The 23,046-nt window shown below is 33.9% G+C and overlaps 1 protein-coding gene across 3 annotated transcripts in view; it reads left to right on the forward strand.

The window, feature by feature from the left end:
* Positions 1–23,046, forward strand: part of LOC135226957 (zinc finger protein 260-like) — a 554,628-nt gene that overhangs the window by 185,541 nt on the left and 346,041 nt on the right. For all 3 annotated transcript variants that reach the window (XM_064266642.1, XM_064266641.1, XM_064266640.1), the window contains exon 3: positions 20,884–20,957. In XM_064266642.1, the coding sequence (XP_064122712.1) occupies positions 20,884–20,957 (74 nt within the window). The remainder of the gene's footprint in view (positions 1–20,883; positions 20,958–23,046) is intronic.

Below are 23,046 nucleotides of genomic sequence, written 5' to 3' on the forward strand. Positions count from 1 at the left end.
TCCAGAGCATTCATTCATAGGCAGAGAATTCCATGTGTTGGTGAAACAAGGTTATTGGCTTGATTTTGATAGCAAGCTGACTGGATTCCCATCTGAAATATATTAAGGCAAAATGCTGAAAGCAGTGAATTTGCTGAAAGTCATGTACTACACTTCGTGGGTGCAGGACCGAACTCAGATGTGAGATTATATAAAGCCTTAGTCTTTTAAAAAATTAAGTTACGAGGTGTGAGATGTTACCACTTTGTCCCCCCCCCCCCCTGTGAAATCCTAATAGCCTTAAAATTGCTCAACTCAATTAATCATGGAGGAATACGGTTGTGTATTGGAAACATTTAATCATCTCCCCCGGCGAGTCATGCTTGTAGATGCTGATGAGGTGCCTACTGGATCTTCTATTATAAGCGTGCTGCTGGTTCGAGCTGGTATAGATTCAGAGGGCTACCTAAGTCTTTACCAGCATTTTGTATGAGAAGTGAAAGGCATCGCAGTTTTATGAAAGTCACCCCAAGCAACCTCATCCATTTGCTTAGAGGTAAATTGTAGTGTCAGTGAATTAAAAATATGACAAGAATCGAGATTTTACCAGGCAAAATTACTCAGTTAGTTCCCCCTGGAACTTTCCGAGGTAAAATTTTGTGATTATTTTAATTGTACCAAGTCCAGTGCAGGGCCATGCGGTCATATTTTTAGAAACACACTTGCAACATGATAAATCCACTGCACTTTCAGGATGGCTCAAGTTCAGATGCTGGCGTCGGCTTTGGTGTAAGCTTCTGATGTCGAGAGAAGCGTCAGGCTATCTCAGTTGTATCGATTTTTACAGCAGGAATTTATATGGAATTTAAGGCTTTAAAGGAAGTTTTAATTGCGGAATGAAAGGAATTCTACTTATATAATTGTGAACTCAAGAAGTGTTCTTCAGTCGCTGTAACTTTTAACCCTTTAAAACTCTCTATTTAGATATATTGGATGCTGCTTTTACTAAAAAGAAATAAAGTTCTGTTGGGTGCCTTCTCATGGTTTTGGGTGGCTGGAATGTGAAAGCGGACCAACTTGCAGAGTGCAGGTCCCCGCTCCCAGGAACCCACAAGAACCTACTACCATATGGATTTGTATTCCTCTAGTAGGTCAGAGAATAAAAAATGTGGCAGTCCCAGTGGGAGGATATATTTTAAGGGGGCCGGCTGGATAATGCCCTTTTTTAAGACAGGACTTTGATATTCATACCACTTAATAAGGTGACTTGCGAAATCTCCAAACCACATATGATTTTGCCTCGACCTTCGGTTTTTGTGACGCCAGAGGCGGATTTATTCCCGAAAATAACCATTTTTCAAATTCTATATCCTCCTTGATATTTTAATATGAAGACATGGGATATACATATATAGACCTGATGTAGACCTCCAATCGAAATGGAGAGTTTTTTTTTTCTCTCGAAAAGTCATTGTTTGCTAGATATGCATTTCAATATGGGTCAAAAATAACCATATAAATCAGAGAAAAAAATTATAAAAAAAAAATACAAAACAAAAATTGGAAAAAAGGGCTCTATTGATTGTTATTAATGTCTTTCTGAGTTAATATACCAAAATTCCAATGTCATAGCTTAAAACTAAGCGAGAGATAGATTTTGAAGGTCAATAAGTATATTTGAGATAGGGAGTTCAAAGTTTCCTTCGTATTTCTATAAAGACAATATTAATAAATAAATGATATGAAGTATATTGTTTTTTGTGTATTAATAAAAACCAAAACTGTGTTATTTATCATAATTTAATTCATAAATGATGATCCCTTTGCTATATTTCGCAGCCTAGGGCCATGCTTGAGGCAAGAGGGGCAAGCCTTCCTACGCATATTCTCTCTTCCCCTCCCTAACTGCTTATTACAGCGAATTTTCTTCTTCTGTATGTTAGCGAGATGTTTTCCTTGTATGTTCCTCTTTGGCATGATGAAATTCTTGCCGAAACAAGATAAACAAACGTAATGCAAGAGAATGTCAAGAGATAAACTCGAAGGCGTACAACTTTTTTACAAAGAACAATTTAATAAATCATGATTATATGAATTTCATATTCCATTTTGGGTATTAAAAAACAAAACTTGTTATTATCATAAATTGAAGATCCTTTGCTCAAAGATCGTAGCCTAGGCACAGTGTGACGTGTGCTTCACGCAAGACGGGGCGTACTAAGCAACCCTCCCCTCTATCTTACACTAAACTAGCATATATTATGATATATGCGATTTTCCTTCGTCTGTATGTTAGCGAGAGTTTCCCTTGTTCTTTTCCCTCATTGGCATGATGAAATTCTTGCCGAAACATACATAAAACATACTTGAAAGCATGCGAATGTCAGACGTGAAAGGAAACGTATAGAATAACTCGACGTCTGTGACGCATTAAAAGGACGGACGGTAGCTTGCGCCTGAAGTCTCCTTCTCGACTCGGGGAATGTCTACAAAATTGCCATTTTCTCCCAATTTCTTTGACAATAATTATCAAAATTTACGAGAATAGAAGAAAATATTGCATTTTTCTTGTACGATCAATGTTTTTAGGCTGATTGAGTACATTAACCTAATTACCCTGTAACTACGAAAAATGTAAGCGAATTGGACGAAATATTTCGATATACGTCTCTCCAATGCCATATTGAAGCTCCATGAATGTTTTCATGACTTTTGCATTTTTCGCACTATACCTCCATATATAGAAGTTCCGGCCGGCCCTTAAATAACCAAAAAATGCAATAGTATCCCGTCATCAGTGCTCCTTGGCATATCCGTATATGTTCAAAGGACACAAGTACAACGGATGTTGTGCAGTTGAGGATTGGACATACAAGACTCGCCATGGGTTCTGATGTCCGTGAAAATCCTCCGTTTTGCGCAGAATTATACTGTGCCCTTGACTGTGAAACATTTGTTGATTGAATGTCCCAGAGTCTTGAATTGAGACGTAGGTTCCCTGTCTTTGGGGTCGTGCAGACTAGGTAATTTTAATCCTAGTACAATTCTTGGAAAGGATTGTAATATAGAGCAGTTATAATATTTTATGAGGGGCGGGCCTCCTTAATCAATTTAAATTATACATAGACGTATGTAAGAACTATGTATATGAACCAAATTTTTATATTAATATATTATAGAATTTTTATAGAAATTTATTCAAAAAATTTTATTTTTTGTATATAATTTAATACACAATCAATTAATCAAACCTGCCAAAGTACAAATGATCACAATGAATTTAATTCAATTACAGATTGGTGATTATTTTGGAAACAAATCAGTACCAATGAAACTTGTAAAGCCAAAAGTAAAATCCTTTTCCATGGTGGATCTAGAAAAATCAAAGATGAAACAAATTATATAAAAAGTAATAGATAATTAAAAGATGGAAAGTGTTAGTAATAGCTATGAAGTTGATTACGTGTCTATCAAACTTATTGAATAACATATCTGCTCAATTCAGGAAAAAAGTATTAGTAATAGGAAATCATCTGGGAATAATTACATCTCAAATTCTCAGGTGACACAGTTAAATAAATGTGGGATAGATTTAGAAAAAATTTATGGCAAATATAGTCGCTTCACCTAGTAGGAACCCCAATATTACATAATGGAAAAAAAGAGTTCATGATTGAAAAGAAATAGCAAGATATTAATAGGTCGCCCACTAGAATCGATAGTAATAGCTTGAATTTAGATGACACATTTTAGTATTAGAAAATGAAAGAAGAAAAAACATGTTAAATTTTGAAACGAGTCAAGCAATTTAACTACCAATTGTCTCAATTTACATTAGAAGAATTTGATGCTACATTAAAGAAGTGTAGGAAACTCTGCCTAGGAAAGAATAATATCTCTTTGAACTTCTTATACATCTAGCATTAAAAGTTAAAGGGACCAACTTTATTAAAATTTATAATCACCTACGGGAAAAAAGAAAAAAACTACCTCCCAAAGCCATGGAAACATGCTATTGTAATTCCTATCCCAACCGGCAAATATCCAACATCAGTAAATAATTATAGACATATATTACAACTAGTTGTCTTTGTAAATTTCATGGAATAAATGGTAAAAATAAATTAAAACTTTATGGTATTTAGGAAAAATAAAGTTCTAGCATCAAATCTTCTGGAAGTAGGAAAAAAATCATTCAACTTTAAACCTCATTGACTCACTAGAAGATTCCAATCAAAAGTGGGTTTGTTACAAAGAAAAATTACTGTTGCATCTTTTGACATTTCAAAGGCTTATGATACAACTTGGAGATATTCAGTCTTAAAATTCTTATATGAAAAATTTAAGGGGGAAAATCCCAACGTTATACGCAAATTTTCCTAAGCAGAAAGAAACACTCCAGGACTTTAAAATTGAAAAACTGTTTTATCCCCAGAAACATTTGAAATACAGAGGGTCCCCAAGGCACGCGTCTAAGTCGCATAATTATTGAATTTAGGTATCAGTAATGTTGTTAAAATGCTCCAACAAGCTGTAAACAATGGTTTATTGTTGATGATTTAGCCGTTCTTACCACTTTAAACAACTACACACATCCAAAGAATATTCAATATATCATAACTAAAAACAACAGTAGGCATTATCTGTTGGATTAAATTTTCGGTTTAAAAAAACACAAGCAGTAACATTTATAAAGATCAACCATTGGACCTCAGAAATCAAAGTGATAACCTCCCCATCCAATGTATCCAGAAAAGTCAGATTTTTAGGCCTAAATTTTGACAATCATTTGACTGGAAGGCCCAGTGAGACATAAACAAAAGCAAAGGCCTAGAAAGCTTTAAATATATTATAAAAAATTAGCGTCACACTTAATGAGGTGGATTGAGAAACATTATTGAAACTTTATAGGCTACATTTCTACCATATTAGAATATGCAGTACAATTATAGTCTGCTAGTGAAGACTACTCTCAAAATGCTAGATCCAGTGCTCTCTTGGGCTTCGTTTCAGCCACTGGTGCATTCAAGTCAATATCCACGGCCATCTGTGATTGTAGGACGTGGGAGAAAATGCCACTATCTAATTAGGATTTCAAAATAACAATGATGTGCACTTTTACAAGTGTAAATAGTCAGTAAAAACCAAAGATTTATTTTAAAGACTCCAGATTGTTACTGGAATACAAAAAAGTATCACCCATCCTCCCTGTTTAGGCCAATAGATTATTTTTTTTTAATGACAATGACTTTATGATGATAAAATTTTATAATTTTAACAAAACAAGCCTCCATGTTGATATAGTGGTCCCCAGATATATAACAAACTATGTACAATACCAATTAATAGATTGAAATAATCCCCTGATATGAAACAATAGCTCGGGAACCATATCAAGGTAATGAAATTAATAATCATATATATATGACTGATGCGGCTCAAAAGATAATATGGGAGTTGGATTCATTGTTTACGGAAAAACATAATATCAAGGCCTCCTTACATAGCAAATAGAATCAGTGTCATGCGAATCACAACAATAAAAACAGCATAACAACTATATATGGAAACCAGTTAATGAGTAAACCATCTTTAGCGATTCACTAAGTTCAATTAAAGCAATAAGCTCTTATACTCCAAAAAACAAAATTTAAATGAAATTAGGACACATTGCATCAAATGAAAAAGGCAAAAGTATGTGACATTATGTGACACCCATCTTCACATAGGATAGAAGCAATGAAAAAGCAGACCTATGCAAAATAGGCAGAACACTCCCAATATCAGCGAATATTATCATTAGAAGATTATATTAGAAACAGTAAACGGTGGTTAAAAGGAAGGGCAAAATAACTGGAGAGGATTAAAACCATCCTAAAAACAATTTAGAGAAATAAAAGAAACTTAAACCCGTGGCCATATCCTATCAGAATTCCATTTTAGAATTCAGTAATATGACATGGCTAAGAATTGGTCACAACTTAGCTGACACATGGTTAACTAATGAGTAACCCCATGCCACTATAACTATTGTTGCTAAATATACTGCACAAATAACAGTAAAACAATAAAAATCTGTCCAAAATATAGAATCCAAAGAGAACATATTATTTTAGAGTATTTCTTTTAAAGGTATATTTGTTTTAGAAAGTGAAAAATTTCCCTTTTTAAGATTTTAAAATTCCTTAAATAATATTTTTACGATAAAATATGATATTCACTAGTAATTATAATTACACGTGAGTTAAGATTTATATTTTAGATAGTACTATATAAACTTTAAAAGCTTGTATAATCCTCAGGACGCCTAAAAATTATCATATTCTAATACAGAAAAACGATTATTCGAATTTTGCAAGTTTAGACAGTGTAACAAATTCTCTCTCTCCTCCTCTCTCTCTCTCCCTTCTCTCTCTCTCTCTCTCTCTCTCTCTCTCTTCGACTGTAATACTAAATGATTTACCCATCATCTACTAAAAAAATTCCATTTTTAGGAATCTGGATGGAGCAATTATTGTAAAACATTATTGGAAAACAACCCCCTGTGCATTGAGAACAGTGATTGCTGACCATAGCGATCAAGCGTAATAAGAGCTCATTAAAAATGGTTAAACTGCCATTCTCGAATGCTTCCATAAGAAAATATAAAAAATTTTTGTTCACCCTCATGCAGTGGAGATCTCTAGAGAGAATAACTAGTTCATTAAAAACGCAGGTTATAGCTGAGGCTGAATTAAAAACTATTAACGGGCCAGGTGGAAGTCGATATTCGGAGGAGAGACGACCTAATGCTTATACAATGAAGTAATGTGCGCATTTTCAACCCAAACTTTTTTTTTTTTTTTGATGATAAAAAGTTATCTCTGAATTACCTCTCCTCTAACAAATAATGGTAATGAATATATCAAGCAATATTCAAAAACATCGAGATTTGAGAATGTAACTATATAAAGTGCAAATGAGTACCTGGGACAGTGTCTATATTCTGCAATACTGGAACAATATGATAATAGTAACACTGTAATGCAAAAACGAACCTTTATTAAGTCATCATTATTATAATATAATTGTTTGCTCTGTTTTATTTTGCAAATACAGTGGACCCCCAAGATTCTCCTCTCGGATCGCGGACTCAAACATTCGCTGTTTTTCTCGGGAAACGTTTCCTGCATTATTCGGGACAATTCGCACATTCACCGGTATTTTCTATGAGAAATATCCAAAAAATTCCTGGTTTTTTTATCAAATTTCATTATAAAATGTACTTTTGTGATAAAAACTATTAACCCCGTACGTATCCGAGGCGGTTGGAGTGAGGCGGAAGCGGAAAAAACATTTTTTCAAAAAATCAACAGCGCGCTCAGTTTTGAAGATAATAAGAGTTCATTTTTGGCTTAGTTGTGTGTAATTGCCTGAAGTTCCTTATGCAACCATCAGAAAAGGAAAAATATCATTACATATGTTAATAATTCGATAATGCCAGCGAAAAAAATTTTTTTCATACATAATTGTATATAAATCGCGCGTGCGAAAAAACGGTTAAAGCTAACGAGTTACTTTTTCTTTTCGTTGTATGTGTACACTAAATTGCAATCATTTTGAGATATAATACATTGCAAAACGATAAAGCAACATCGAAAAAAATATATCACAAAATGATGCACGAATTCGTAAACGCGCGAACGTAAAATAATATTTTTTTCAAAAATTCAGCGTAATCTAATATTGTTATAGACTTCCAATTTGTTTAAATGAAGAAAAATGATGAATATTACGATACTGTAGAGTTTAGATTAGAATTTGGCAGATTCAACCATTCGGAAGAGTTAAATTGACGGAATGTCAAAAATTTTATTATATATATTTTTTATATGCAAATATTTCGTTTGGAAAGAAAAAACTACAACCTTTAATTATTTTTTGTTGTATTCTTTATAAAATTTTGCGCCCATTTTCATATATGAAACTTATAAAACGGCTAATATGAAAGGAGCAAATATTAGAATAATGGACGTACGCAATTTCGGAGATTTTCTGCGCTGAATCGGCGCGCGGAGGGAAAGAAAGTCATTTTTAAAAAATTTCGCCATAAATCTAAATGATTGTGCTAGACCACTTCGAATTTGTTTCAAAATGAAAGATAAATGACTGTATAGGACTAGATTGTAAGATTTTTAGTTACAATTCGTTTTTGAAACTATTTTGGTAGAGTCAAATTTGACCGAAACATGGTTTTTCATTTATCGTGATTTATATGCAAATATCGGAAAAAGAGAGGAAAAGCTACAAAACCTTCAAATCATTTATTGTTGTGATCTAGATAATTGCGCACATTTCCTATATTAAAACTTTATGTAAGGCTAATTTTTAAAGGTGCAAACCATTTCAACAATTGCACAAAAAAATTTCTGATTTTTTGGAAGAAAGTTACCGAAGCGGAAATAAAGGAATTTTTTTTTTTTTTTTTTTTTTTTTTCACAAAAACTCCTAAAATCCAAAAATAAAAAACATTACTGGCTAGAGGGAACTTCCAATTCGTTGCAAAATGAAGGTAATGATTGGAAATTACTAGAATATAAAGAGTTTTAGCTTACATTTCATTTTTTTGAACCAATTTCGGTAGAGTCAAAGTGACGAAGTGTTGGAAATTCCTAGCACTTATCGTATTATATGAAAAATATTTCAAAAAAACGGTATAAAAAAGCTACAAAACCATAGGTTGTTGTTTAGTGTATTGTGCCAGGAAATTGCGCACATTTCCCATATATAAAACTTATGCACCGGCACAATTTAAACAATGGTGCAACATTAGGAAACGCATGAAAAAATTTATCGGAAGAGTTACCGGGCGGATGCAAGGAAAAAAGTTTTTTTCATAAATCACCATAAATCGAAATATTGTGCTAGAGACGTCCTCCAATTTGTTGCAAAATAAAGGTAAATTGATTGAATATTACTAGAATATAAGAGTTTTAGCTTAAATTGCGTTTGTTTTTTGACCATTTTGGTAGTCAAAGTTGACCAAAGGTTGAAAATTTTGGCACTTCTATCGTTATTTATATGAAAATATCTTAAAACTGATAAAAGCTACAATCATGAATATTTTTTGTTGTATTCACATAAAATTGCGCACATTTTCATATATAATACTCCATGTACGGATAATTTAAAATGGTGCAAAAATTATGTCAAGTGACGAAAGAATTTTTGATTTTTGAGGAGTCACATACTTTTTTAGTGCAAATCAGAAAGAAATTTGCGCTTGCGCGCCTGTGTAACAATTGTAAACAACAAAAAACGCCTTGATCCGTGAACTCCCTGCATCCCCAAGGCGCGTGATTCAAGAGTTTTCTTTCGGCTGGTAGCCTATAAGTATTTTCTGCGAATTTAAAAGAAAACTTTTTGAGTCGACGTATTATAATACGTCCAATCGGCATACGGAGACATTTTGACTCGACGTAAATTTAAATTTTTTTTTTTTTTTAATACGTCCAATCGACGTAAGAGGGTTTAAAAAAAAAACAAGTATGAAAAATTTAAAATTTTAGTGGTTTTTCTTGAGGTTTTTTTTAAAAAAAATTTAAACTAACAAAAATAGGCTGTTTTTAGCGTTTTTTATAGGGGTTCCAAAAAAAAAACATTTGCAGATTCTAACTATTCACTGGGGGGGTCTGGTACTCATCCCCCCCCCGCGAATACGGGGAGACCAACTGTAACTCACTTTTCTTCAAGAAACATTTCTTTTTGTTTTTTGTAATTTAGAAAGTTATCCTATACTACAGATATGAGATAAATTCATTAAAATTTGCCTTGATTTTGCCTTCAGCTTATTTAAAGGTCGTCTTATATGGGGAAATGTATGGTATGTGTGTATATGTGTGTGTGTCTACATACAAATACAAGTGGTCCCCCATTTCATGGCACTTGTTGGTGCTGAAAAATTTGCAATTTTCAGTGCCTTAATGGCCAATTTCCATTTATAGATGCTGATAAAAGAGTATTGGCACCAAAATCTGGTTAATGGCGATTTCCACTATTAGTCAAGACTTTGGAACAGAATCCCCGCCCCCCAATAACCAGGATTGCCTAACATATATATATCATATATATATATATATATATATATATATATATATATATATATATATATATATAGATATACATATATGTGTGTGTGTATGTATGTATGTATGGATAAGCAGGGTTTCAATCATTGGCTGAGCACCGATAACCAAAAATCGGTGATGATAGCATTAATAACCCACGTGACGGCATTAACTTTTGTTTTGCTATTTCTAAAACTGATAATATTTTGTTTTTCTTACGTCGATCCCTGTTACTAACGATCGGCGCTTTTTTTGCTATTATCGAATAATGAAATATGGTACTTGAACTCCATAGATTTATGTCCTTTTTTTTCCGTTTTTCTACGACGATAAATTTTTCAATCTGCTTACTGGCTATCTCTGACTCGCCAGGACTCGCTGCTATCGATCTTTATCTTCTTACTTTAGGGTTTAAAGGGGTTTGTAACCTCGCCTGTTCACCTTGCCTGTTCACCTTGCCTGTTCACCTTTCCTTTCACTTTTGAATTCCATATAATTTCACCTCATATCCCATGGAGATCACAAATAAAAAGCTCACCACATATCCTTTAAATCACCATTCCACATAAAAATAATTCAAATGACGTACAGGTTGCTTTTTAGCCAAAGCCTGTCCTGGCATAAACTTAGCTTAATCCATAACAACAACAACAACAACAGGCATTGTTAACGGGAGATCAGTGCTGCTACCAGAGATTGGCAGCTCTAATTCTTTTAATGTTATTATCCACAGATCAGCACCAAAAATACGCCTTACGGTGAACCCCCCCATATTCACGTTCTTGAGATTTGCGGACTCGCTCATTCGTGGATTTTTCTGCGTAACCCATCTAAAAAAGATGCACGGAGGACTCGCTCATTTGTGTGTCTCATTCATTTATTTTATAAATACAGGCAGTCCCCGGGTTACGATGCCTACAGTGCTGATCTTGCAGAAGAAATATGACACCAAAAATATAAAATAATCAATATTTGATGGTTTTTTATGAAAAAATGCAATAAGAATGCAGTTTACATAGTTTTCAATGCACCCAAGGCATTAAAGTAAGGGTTTCTTAGGATTTTTGATGATGTTCCGGCTTACGATAATTTTCGGGTTACAACGCCTCAAGAACGGAACCCCTGTCGTAACCCGGGGACTGCCTGTATTCACTAATTAGTGTATTTTGATGTTATTTTTATGACTTAAATACATTGATACAAAAATGAATTACTAGTTTTCAATATTAATACTATATTATAAGGTTTAATAAGATTGAATGATGTTAAATAATAGAAATAATAATTCTCTCTCTCTCTCTCTCTCTCTCCTCTCTCTCTCTCTCTCTCTCTCTCTGAGATGTAGTTTTTTATTGTAAATAAATGATTTACTAATTTAAAATAAAAATATTAATGCAAACAGCAATACAGGCGGTCCCGGGTTACGACGGGTCGGCTTACGACGTTCCGAGGTTACGACGCTTTTCTTAAATATTAATGGAAAAATCCGCCCTGGGTTACGACGCTTGTTCCGAGGTTACGACGCTGACGCTTGCGACGCTCCGAGTTACAACGCTTTTAAAAAACACAAACTATGATAAGAATCCTTTATAGTTTAACACAGTTCTCTCTCTCTCTCTCTCTCTCTCTCTCTCTCTCTCTCTCTCTCTCTCTCCTCTCTCTCTCTGTATTTTCTGATGAAAATAATCACTAATTAGTGTATTTGATGTTTATTTTCATGACTAAATACATTTCAAAATATAAAATTAATCAGACTGCAATCATGAAGCCAACAAATACATATGTATTTTTTAGAATTCTCTTCTGTTTTTAATATTACATTACAATGTTTCATTATAGCTGTCAGTAACTCGGTATCTTCATAAAAATAATAATTCTCGCTCTCTCTCTCGCTCTCTCTCTCTCTCTCTCTCTCTCTCTCTCTCTCTCTCTCTCTCTCTCTCTCTCTACTACAAAGATGTATGTTTTTTGTATGATAAAGAAATGATTTACTATTTTCAAATATTAATATTAATTTATACAGCAATAATATCAATTCAATAAAGAAAATACCATAGTGAATTAGTAAGTTTTATTTTTAGCTTATATTTTAAAAATTATGGAAGAATGAAGGAATTCCCAGTCTTCTCTGTAACCTTTTCCTCAGATGCAGGTACTAAAACTGTCAGATATATCAAGTTCTGTGACAGCCCGAGGGGGAAGAGTTGGGGAAGAGCTGCAGTGTTGCAAATGACGTGGTCCTGAAATTTTTCCCCCCTCTCTCTCTCTCTCTCTCTCTCTCTCTCTCTCTCTCTCTCTCTCTCTCTCTCTCTCTCTCATTTACTGAGACTCGAGATTTTTTATGTACTTGTACTATTTGTTTTTAATACTTTCAAATAATAATAATAATAATAATAATAACTGTAATTAAAAAAATTCATATGTGATAGTATTTTAAAGAAATACAATACGTACTAATCTATCCATGTCACTTTTAATTAAGGTTAACTCTCTCTCTCTCTCTCTCTCTCTCTCTCTCTCTCCCTCTCTCCTCTCTCTCTCTCCCTCTCTTTTGCCACACAAGATAATAATGTGTCATTGTGGTAACTCAATCCCTCTCTTTCGCTGGAAGCGTTATAAGTATTTTTTGAGAGAACAGAGAGAGATAAACACTCTCTCTCTCTCTCTCTTTTACCGAGATGAAAGAATTTTTATGGTACTAGTATGTAAAATGTTTTTTATGATAATTTCAGTTATTTAATAATAATAATAATAATAATAATAATAATAATAATAATAAAACTTTAATTACAAAATTCATAATGGTCGTATTTTAAAGAGATGAAAATGACCTTTCCATTTCACTTCTAAGGATAATTCCTCTTTCTTACTGAGATGAGAGAATTTTTATGGTAGATGCATGTGTTAATTATATTTTCAAATAATAATAATAATAATAATGATAATAATAATAATAATAATAGAAGTAGTAATAATACGATAACTAATTTCAAAAGAAAATTCTCCCCTTTGTCTTTTTCTGTATCAATTTCCCTAACTCAACTCGAGTGACACTCGGAGCTTAATGCCATACAATGGGCAACGAATTTAATGGTTTTATGTAATTCTCTCTCTCTCTCTCTCTCTCTCTCTTACTGAGATGAGATCATTTTCATGGACATGTATGTAATAAGTTTATCATTAATATTTTCCAATAATAATACTTATTAACTGTAACTACAAAATTCATATCTGAGTATTTTAAATACAATAATCATTCCATTTCTCTCTTTTAAATACTGTGAGGACAACTCTCTCTCTCTCTCTCTCTCTCTCTCTCTCTCTCTCTCTCTCTCCACAAGATACTTGTCATACATTTGGTGTTTCTATTTCTTCCTTTTATGTCTCTCGCTCTCAGCAAAAGAATTTGATAGACAGACAAATATAATTGCACAGTCCTCTATTTCTCTCTTCTCTGGAGAAATATATGTGTTTATGGGAGGGGGAAAAAGTTGCCTACAGACTCATTTCAATCTATTGAAACCGTAAGAGTTACTTTTTTTTTTTCTCTCTCTCTCTCTCTCTCTCTGTATTTAATGAAAATATACAGTAATTTGTGAATACACAGTGTTGCACATGAAAAAAGTAAATTAGTGATAATTTTAGAGATAAGCCCTAAGAAAAATTGCAAATTAGTAGTGAAATTTTCCCTGTGGACATGTTTTCAAGAACGTCGTTCCGGCTTACGACGATTTTCGGGTTACGACGCATCTTAAGAACGGAACCCCCCAGTCGTAACCCGGGGACCGCCTGTACAGTGAACCCTCGTTTATCGCGGTAGATAGGTTCCAAACCCGGCCGCGATAGCTGAAAAAATCCGCCGCGAAGTAGGGACACCATATTTACGTATTTATTTAACATGTATATTCAGACTTATAACCATCCCTTTACGTAGTACTGTTAACAAACCACCCTTTAATGTACAGAACACTTAATGCATGTACTACAGTACCCTAAACTAAAACAGGCACAAATATTAAAATGTTAGAATATTAAAGTATAAAAAAATAAAGATTGTTACTGTACTCACCAACGAAAGAAGTTGAAGAAAAACTTGAATGATGATGGCGATGAATTTGCTGCACAGTAGAAAATGATGATGATGAAGCTGATGATGTTCTTTTCTACTGTGCAGCCAATGATAGTTACGACGCTGACGCTTCCGATGCTCCGAGTTAACGATGCTTTTAAAAAACGCATACGATGATAAAAATCCTTTATAGTTTAGCACAATATATTAATAAAAATAAGTTTCTGGTTAGATTACAACAAAAATTTTGAGGTTATGATGATTTTCGACACTTTTTATGTCGTTATTTTTTCTATGTTTTTTAGTGACGCCTCATATTCAGAACTAGTTTTCCCGAGCGAATGAATACTAGCTGGATGCGCAAAGTTTACAACAATCCAAAAGCGCAAGTAATGAAAAGATCATTGCTTGTTTCTAGTAATAATAACAAAACTAAGTTTCTGGTTAGATTACAACGCAAATTCCAAGTATCCAAAGAGAGAGATTACGTATTCAGTAATTTGATCAGAGAGAGAGAGAGAGAGAGGTGTCTTCCGACGCTCCAAGTTAATGACTCTTTTAAAAAAACAAAAAACGCATACTATGATAAAATCCTTTGAGGTTATGATGATTTTCGACACTTTTTATGTCGAATTTATTTTTCTAATTTTTTTAGTAGACGCCTCATATGCGGAACTAGTTTCCGAGCGAATGAATACTAGCTTGCGTTACATGTTCGATTTAATTTTTTTTACTACGGTATACTGAATTATCGTAAGATCACATTCTCTTTTCGTGTTTTTATTTCTTTCTGTACTGAATTATATGTCATATGTAATGCAATGAACCATCAGTAAGAGCGAGATATTACTAATTATTAATGGAATTAACGAAATATTTGGGGTCTATTCATATATCGCGGCTATTTTAGAAATTTCGGAAAATCCGCGATATATTTCTTTTATAATATATACATACGTAATGAAAAAAGTCCGCCAAGTCGTGAATCCGCGATGGTCGAACCGCGAAGTAGCGAGGGCTCACTGTAATATCAATTCATTAAAGAAAATAAAATATTATGAATTAGTAAGGTTTTAGTTTATAAATAAAAAAATGTAAGAATGAAGGAAAACCCAATCTTTTAACTTAATGACTTGTAGAGAGTGGCCACGGTGGAGCTGTCACAGATGTCAAGAAGCTTTAGAGGAAGGGGAGGGGAGTGTTGTCATCTAGTGAGTGTAATAATTGGTGCCATCTTGGGTCATAGGATTACGGAAATCTCACGACCCTGTTGGTAGGGGGTGTAAGAATACTACCACCGTAGGTCCTGTTGTAAAAGGCGACTAAAAGGAAAGCTTGCTGCCTTGCAGTCTTTCTTTTTACTAAAGGCTAGGTCTGCTCAATAGCTGCAGAAACTGCTGGTTTGCAGCCTTAGTTTTTATTAAAGGCTAGGCCACTGCCAAGAGCTGTGGAAAATGCTGCATTGCAGTCTTACTTTTTAGTGAAAGGCTAGGCCCACTGCCGAGCTGTGGAAACTGCTGCCTTGCAGTCTTACGTTTTAGTAAAATGCTAGGCGTACTGCCAAAAGAGCTGTGGAAACTGCTGCCTTGCAGTCTATATTTTAGTAAAAGGCTAGGGCCGCTGCCAGTAACTGTGGTTGATGACAAGGGCATGTGGTTGTAAAAACCCCTTTGCCAAACAATAACACAAGACAGTGCCATGAGCGCTGTTCAGGAACAAAATACCACTTGTAGCAGAAATCAACTTGAAAGCGGCACTGGAATTGATCCCCGCTGTAAGTTGAGGACAGCATATATTGCCAACCAAAAAGCACTGTAAATCAATCACTCATTGAATGAAAGACAAAATATAAACCACAGTAATTGACAAAATTATTACCAAAAAGTAGTGAGGTAGAACGAAATACCCCTCTATGCAGAAAGTAAATATCTTGAGTTCATAGAAATTCAGATTGCATGTAAATACTGTAACGCAATGCTAGAAGTATATAAATCTATCCTTTATACCTGGGTTTCTTATCTAAAAGTCCACTGAAGTCCCATTAGTTGACAGTGTAACTTAATATACTTAGTTTAATAATTAAACTTTATACATGTTAAATTTGATAAATGATTAAAGAAAGAACATTAGTCGATTTTACTTATTTCATTCATGAAAATTTAAAATAGTACCTAAGTTGCTTTAAAATATGGAATGACAGTTCTGATTCATAATTTATCGTTGTACCCATGTGTAAATTGACACATTAAAATCAAATATATACAAATATCCAGAGATCTAGTCCCATACCCCTATCATGTGGTTCTCATACCCCCAAGGGGTATGCATACCTCCTGTAGGAACCCCTCCACTATATGTACCAACGTGATCGTGAACACAAAAGTATATTGTCACTTCTGAGTACTAGAAGAACACCTACACCAGGCAGTGACAGATATAAGTAGTGAATAGGAGATACTTGAAAATATTTTAATACGCATTGGTTGGAAACCTAATAGCTGGGCACTTAACCCTTAAATGCCGACTGAACGCATTTTACGTGGAAATTTTTTGTCTTTCGGGTGCCGACTGGACTTATTTTACGTCGACATACTTTTAGGCCTACCAGCCAAAAACTCTTGAATCACGCGCCTTGGTGGATGCTGGGAGTTCACGGATCAAGGTGTTGTTTTGTTTACAATCGTTATGCAGGCGCGCAAGCGCGAATTTCTTTCTTGCTGCACTAAAAAGTATCCGTGACACATCTGAAATTATTTCGTCACTTTGATATAATTTTTGTACCATTTTAAATTAGCCGTTACATGGAGTATTATATATGAAAATGTGCGCATTTTTATGTAGAATACAAAAAAAAAAAAAAAAAAAAAAATACTCTATGATTGTAGCTTTTATCAGTTTGAGATATTTCATATGAATAACGATAAGTGCCAAAATTTCAACCTTCGGTCAACTTTGACTCTTTACCCGACAAAATGGTCGAAAAACGCAATTGTAAGCGAAAAACATTCTTATATTTTTAGTATAAATTTACAAAAATTTCCCCCCCAATTTTTTGCCTTCATTTTGCAACAAATTGGACGTCTGTAGCACAATATTTCGATTTATGGTGAATTTATGAAAAAACTTTTTCCTTGCGTCCGCGTGGTAACTCTTCCGAAAAAAATCATACATGCGATTGTGGTAATGTTTGCACCATTTTAAAATTAGCCGTTACATAAAGTTTTATGTATGGAAATGTGCGCAATTTCATGCACAATACAACTAAAACCAACCCATGGTTGTACGTTTTTTTTTATCAGTTTTGAATTTTGATTTTCATATAAAAAATGATGTGACAAATTTTCAACCTTCGGTCAACTTTGACTCTACCGAAATGGTAAAAAAAACGCAACTGTAAGCTAAACGCTTATATTCTAGTAATATTCCAATCATTACCTTCATTTTGCAACAAATTGGAAGTCTCTAGACACAGTGGTTCTTAACCTGGGGGGCGCGCCCCCCTAGGGGGGCGTCAGTGATTTCCAGGGGGGGCACGAGCCTCAGGTGATAAGAAGAAGTGTTTCCATTTATGGGTTATTTTCATGACAAGAGCATGGAATCCGAACATGAAGCCTTGCTTTTTCACACGAACGTCCGATGGCTATCAAAAGGAACATGCTTGGACGGCTTATGAGCTACGAAGAAGAAGTAGCAATATTTTTAGATTCACAGCAGAAGGCAGACTTCATGACAATTTCCAATCTGAAGCTTTCAGATAACTCTAAGCTTACCTGGTGGACATTTTGAAGCATTGAATGCTGTGAACCTTAAACTACAAGGCAAAAGCATCAACATCATCACGCACCATGACACCATTCGAGCCTTCATGGCCAAACTCGACCTCTGGAAATGTCGGGTTCAGCAGGGAAATGCAGCCAGTTTTAGGAACTTGGATTCTGCTCTCGCTGACAGTAACCTCGACTCTGACTTAAAGCAACAAATAATCACTCATCTAAGTGACTTGAAAGCAGAATTCATCAGATACTTCCCAGATATAGATGCAAGCGTGAAGCCTGGAAAATTCATCAGGAACCCATTTCAATGTGAAGTAGCTGATGTTGCTGATGAAGTCCAAGAAGAGTTCCTAGAATTGAAGTTCAACTCTACAGCTAAAGAAGACTTCAAGACTTCAAAGATATGGATTTGGAGACGTTCTGGGTCAAATACCTTCCCGTTTACCCTCTGATCCTCACATCAGGCTCTTCGGCAACAATTTTTTTTAAATTCCCATTTATTCTAACAATGTTTTGGATCCACATAGCTATGTGAAACTGCATTTTTTTTCCACTCTCGTTGCTATCAAAAACCAAGTACAGAAACTGCCTGAACGTTGAAGGGGACTTACGATGTGCACTCTCAAGCATTCGACCACGTATTCAAGATATGGTTAGCTAAGAAGCAGTGGTCAAATATCTCACTAACCATGTATTCAAGATCTGGTAGCTTAGAGCAGTGTCAAATATCTCACTAATGTAATTCATGCTTAGTAATTTTCTTTTTAAATCTGGGAGTGAAATTGTCTATAGTTGCAAGGGGGGCGTGGAGGGAAAGAGCTGTTCTAGAGGGGGCGTGGTAGTAAAAAGGTTAAGAACCACTGCTCTAGCACAATATTTCGATTTATGGTGAATTTATGAAAGAAATAACATTTTCTTTACGTCCGCGCGGTAACTCTTCCGAAAAAATCATACGTGCGATTGTGTGTAAGTTTGCACCATTTTAGATTAGCCGTTACATAAAGTTTTATATATGAAAATGTGTGCAATTTCATGTAGAATACAAACATAAAATAATTTAAGGTTGTAGCTTTTCTCATTTTTGAAATGTTTGCATATAAATCACGAAAAATAGAAAAAAACCACATTCGGTCAACTTTGACTCTACCCAAATGGTCGAAAAACGCAATTGTAAGCTAAAACTCTTACAGTCTAGTAATATTCAGTCATTTATCTTCATCCTGAAACAAATTCGAAGTCTCTAGCACAATATTTAGATTTATGGTGAATTTAAAAAAAAAAAAACAAAAAAAAAAAATACTTTCCTTCCCTCCGCCGTGGATTCTCCGCTACAAATCTCCGAAATGCGTACGTCCCATTCTCGGAATATTTGCTCCGTTTCATATTCGGCATTTCATAGAGTTTTATATATATGAAAATGTGCGCAATTTCATGTAAATTAAAACGAAAAATATTTGAAGGTTGTAACTTTTTTAATTTCCGAAATAATTGCATATAAAAAATATATAAAAAAATTCGACATTAGGTCAACTTTAACTCGTCAGATATGGTCAAAAACTGCAATTGTAAGCTAATACGCTTACAGTATAGTAATATTCAATCATTTGTCTTCATTTTGAAAGAAATTGGAAGTCTCTAGGACAATATTTAGATTTATGGTGAATTTTTGAAAAAAATATTTTACGTCTGCGTGTTATTAATTCATGCATTATTTTGTGATAATATTTTCTCTGTGTTGCTTTTATCGTTTTATAATGTGTTATATACCAAAATGATTGCAATTTAGTGTACATTACAACGAAAAAAAATGAACTCGTTACCTTTAACCGTTTTGCGCATAGCGCTATTTGATTACAATTATATATGAAATTTTGTTTTCGTGCTATCATATATCGCATTATTTATATATGATAATGATAATTTTTTTCATTTCTGATGGTTGCATACTAAACTTCAGGTAATGACAGAAAAAGGAGCTAAAAATGAACTCTTAATCTTGAAAACTAAGCGCGCTGTGATTTTGTGAAAAAATTATTTTTTCCGCTTCCACTCTCACTCTTGAGACTGCCTCGGCACACGGAAGACAATTTTTAATTTACCCCTTCGGCGTTTAAAGGTTAATGAAGCCATTTGATAGAGTAGGGAAAGTTAGGAATATCATGGTCAATTCAAAAAACAAAATATACCAGTATGCTATTGTAAAGTTGAACATTATAATTAACAAATGGATACGTAAGGAGCAAGGTAAACAAAATCTTCCAGGGAAAAGAATTGCAAGGCAGTAAAGACACTAAACCCACAAATATTAAATCTACATGCCCACCAGAGTTTTGGGTCTTGGATGTAAGCTCACCTTAGTGGGAGTGGAAGTATTCTTCCTCCTTTTTTGAGAGTGTTTAGGGTTATTGTACAAGGTCACATTAAGGTAGTATCAAGTAATGGGCTTCTGTTGAAAGAAAACCAAAAGTATTCAAACAGGAGAAAAGCTGATGGCTTATATCAGGAAGGGGTTACATATTGAACACAAACAAAATGGCAGTGAATCTAAACTTGTTGTACAAGCCATTAGAAAATGTGGGGAGACTTAAGATATGTGATGTACAATTTGTTTGAAATTGTGGGAGGCATAGATGTCATGAAGCTTTTGCAGTATATTTTGAAGCACTATTCCCTACCCATTGCCCACCATTTCTGTAGTGTGGAAAAAATAAAGGTTGGATGATGAATGCTCATTTTGTTCTTGGATAACCTTTTTGGAAAGTGCTAAGTGATACAGATTCTTTAGGTTTAATTATTAACCCTAATTTCTCTGAATTATTGTATGGCTCGGTGGTATATATGTATTGTGAAGGGATAAAGGAATCCAAGGGAAACTTAGTGTCATTAATGAGGATTTTTCCTCGTTGAAAGTTAAGAAAGAAGAAACATACCAATAACAATTTTATATCCATTTCAGATTGCGATGAGTGTATGGAAAATAGAGAAGGGGAGTGTCCATTCCATCCTTTTTATCTCATTTTGGATGTAGTGGTATGTATTATCTTATTCATGAACTGCCGTTGATAATAATATATCAAGTAAAGTTAGATGTAGAATTAAGCACCTCAGTGGCGTGGACGGTATGGTGTTGGCGTACCACCTCGGTGGCCACATGTTCAATTCTCGGGTATTCCATCGATTAGTGAGAGATGTGTATTTCTGATGATAGAAGTTCACTCTCGATGTGGTTTTGGAAGTCGCATAAAACCGTTGGTTCCGTTGCTGAATAACCACTGGTTCCATGCAACATAAAAACACCATACAGATAGATAAATGTAGAACATTTTATTCCTACACATACCGTTGCCATACTGGAACCTGTTGATTTTGAGTTTGAAAGGTCAATAAGGAAAACCCTATACACAATTAAAGAACATCACAACAATTGAACAAGATCATAAAGTTAAACCTTGTCCATACAACATGACACGGCTGTTCAGTTTGGATCTCTGCCTCTAAACCCTCAGACATTCATTTTGGGTTTGAGATTTCATATAGCTTAGTTTACATCACTTCCTAGGAGGGACACAGATTTGTCTTTTATTCCTTAAATCGAGCCTTTGGTGAGGTGAGTTTATAGATATGTATCTTCCTAATTTCTATGATTTATGTGGCATTATTTAGCTCCTAATACTTCAAATAGATTACTCCCAGTAATATGCAATAATTTAGAGCTCCTGTGCTGTTAGCATTGATGGAAGTTTGGTTGAATATGCATTGATGGAAGTTTGGTTGCTCAGGTTCAACAGAAATTAGCAGGTTTTTAGCAAGGCAAGAGGGTTATTATCTACAACACAGTTTTAACCCTTAGGAGCCAGGGTAATAAATCAATATGCAACACCCCAGGCTGACATAACTTTGAGTTCAGCTAATTTGAGAAAAAACATCAATGGAAAGAGGAATATGTCTAAATGCACATTGAATAAGATTTTTTTTTCCTAACATTCCCACCAGAAGTTGAAAAATGGAAAATTAACCAGAAATCCGCCTATTTAACAGAATTCCCTTATTGTGAGTCCTCTTTAACAAAGTATTCATAAATTAAATTTTAAACTAAGATATTATTTTTTCTAATAATTTATATTTTGTAAAATTATAATTACAGCTCACACAATATCTAAACATTAAAATAAAACTAGTAACAAATTCTGAGCATATTTTGTTTTTTGTAGTAAAACAAAACGTTTACATAAATTTACCAAGAACGACAATGCAGTAAACATTTTTGATTTATACATGTTTTTTCTAAAGTGTGTTTGCATTTTTCTTTGCAAAATTACACTTATAACCAACACACTATCATAAATGATAAGAACTAAAACTAACAGCAACCCCTTGGTATATTTATGGTAAAATTTACCAAAAGACGTCATGTAAGACAGAAGACATCATGTAAGACAGATCTTTGAAGTCAAGATCAAAACTAAGCCCTGAACCACTGAGTCTCTCATCTTAGCCAGTCTAAAAGTTGCCATTAGAGAATTTATGGGCTATAGAAGTAATGGCACCTCTTTCCCGCCTGATTCCCCCAAATTGATGGCACAAAATTGTTATTCTCCATGAGTGAATCCGTCGTCCACCCAAAACCTGTTAGTGCTACTCGTGAGAATATCCGTACCATTAAGGCGGGTCAAGATGTATGTTAGGAAAGTTGAATATATTTGGCTTTCATGTTGAATTGATTTTTTTTTTAATGGTTTTTTTATTTTTTTCTTTATAACTGAATACAAGACCATTATATTATATATATATTTAATTATATATAATAAATATAATATAATATATAATATATATATATATTATTTATTATATATAATATAATTATATTATATATATATATATATATATATATATATATATATATATATATATATATATATATATATATATTATATATTATTATATACTATATATATATATAATATATATATATATATATATATATATATACACATATATATATATATTATATATAAAAATACTTACATATACATACACATATACAGGCAGGTCCCGGGTTACGACGGTCTCGGCTTACGACCGTTCCGAGGTTACAACGCTTTTCAATTATATTCATCAG

Source organism: Macrobrachium nipponense, chromosome 15 (genome assembly GCF_015104395.2).
Source record: "Macrobrachium nipponense isolate FS-2020 chromosome 15, ASM1510439v2, whole genome shotgun sequence".
In the NCBI taxonomy this organism is placed as follows: domain Eukaryota; kingdom Metazoa; phylum Arthropoda; class Malacostraca; order Decapoda; family Palaemonidae; genus Macrobrachium; species Macrobrachium nipponense.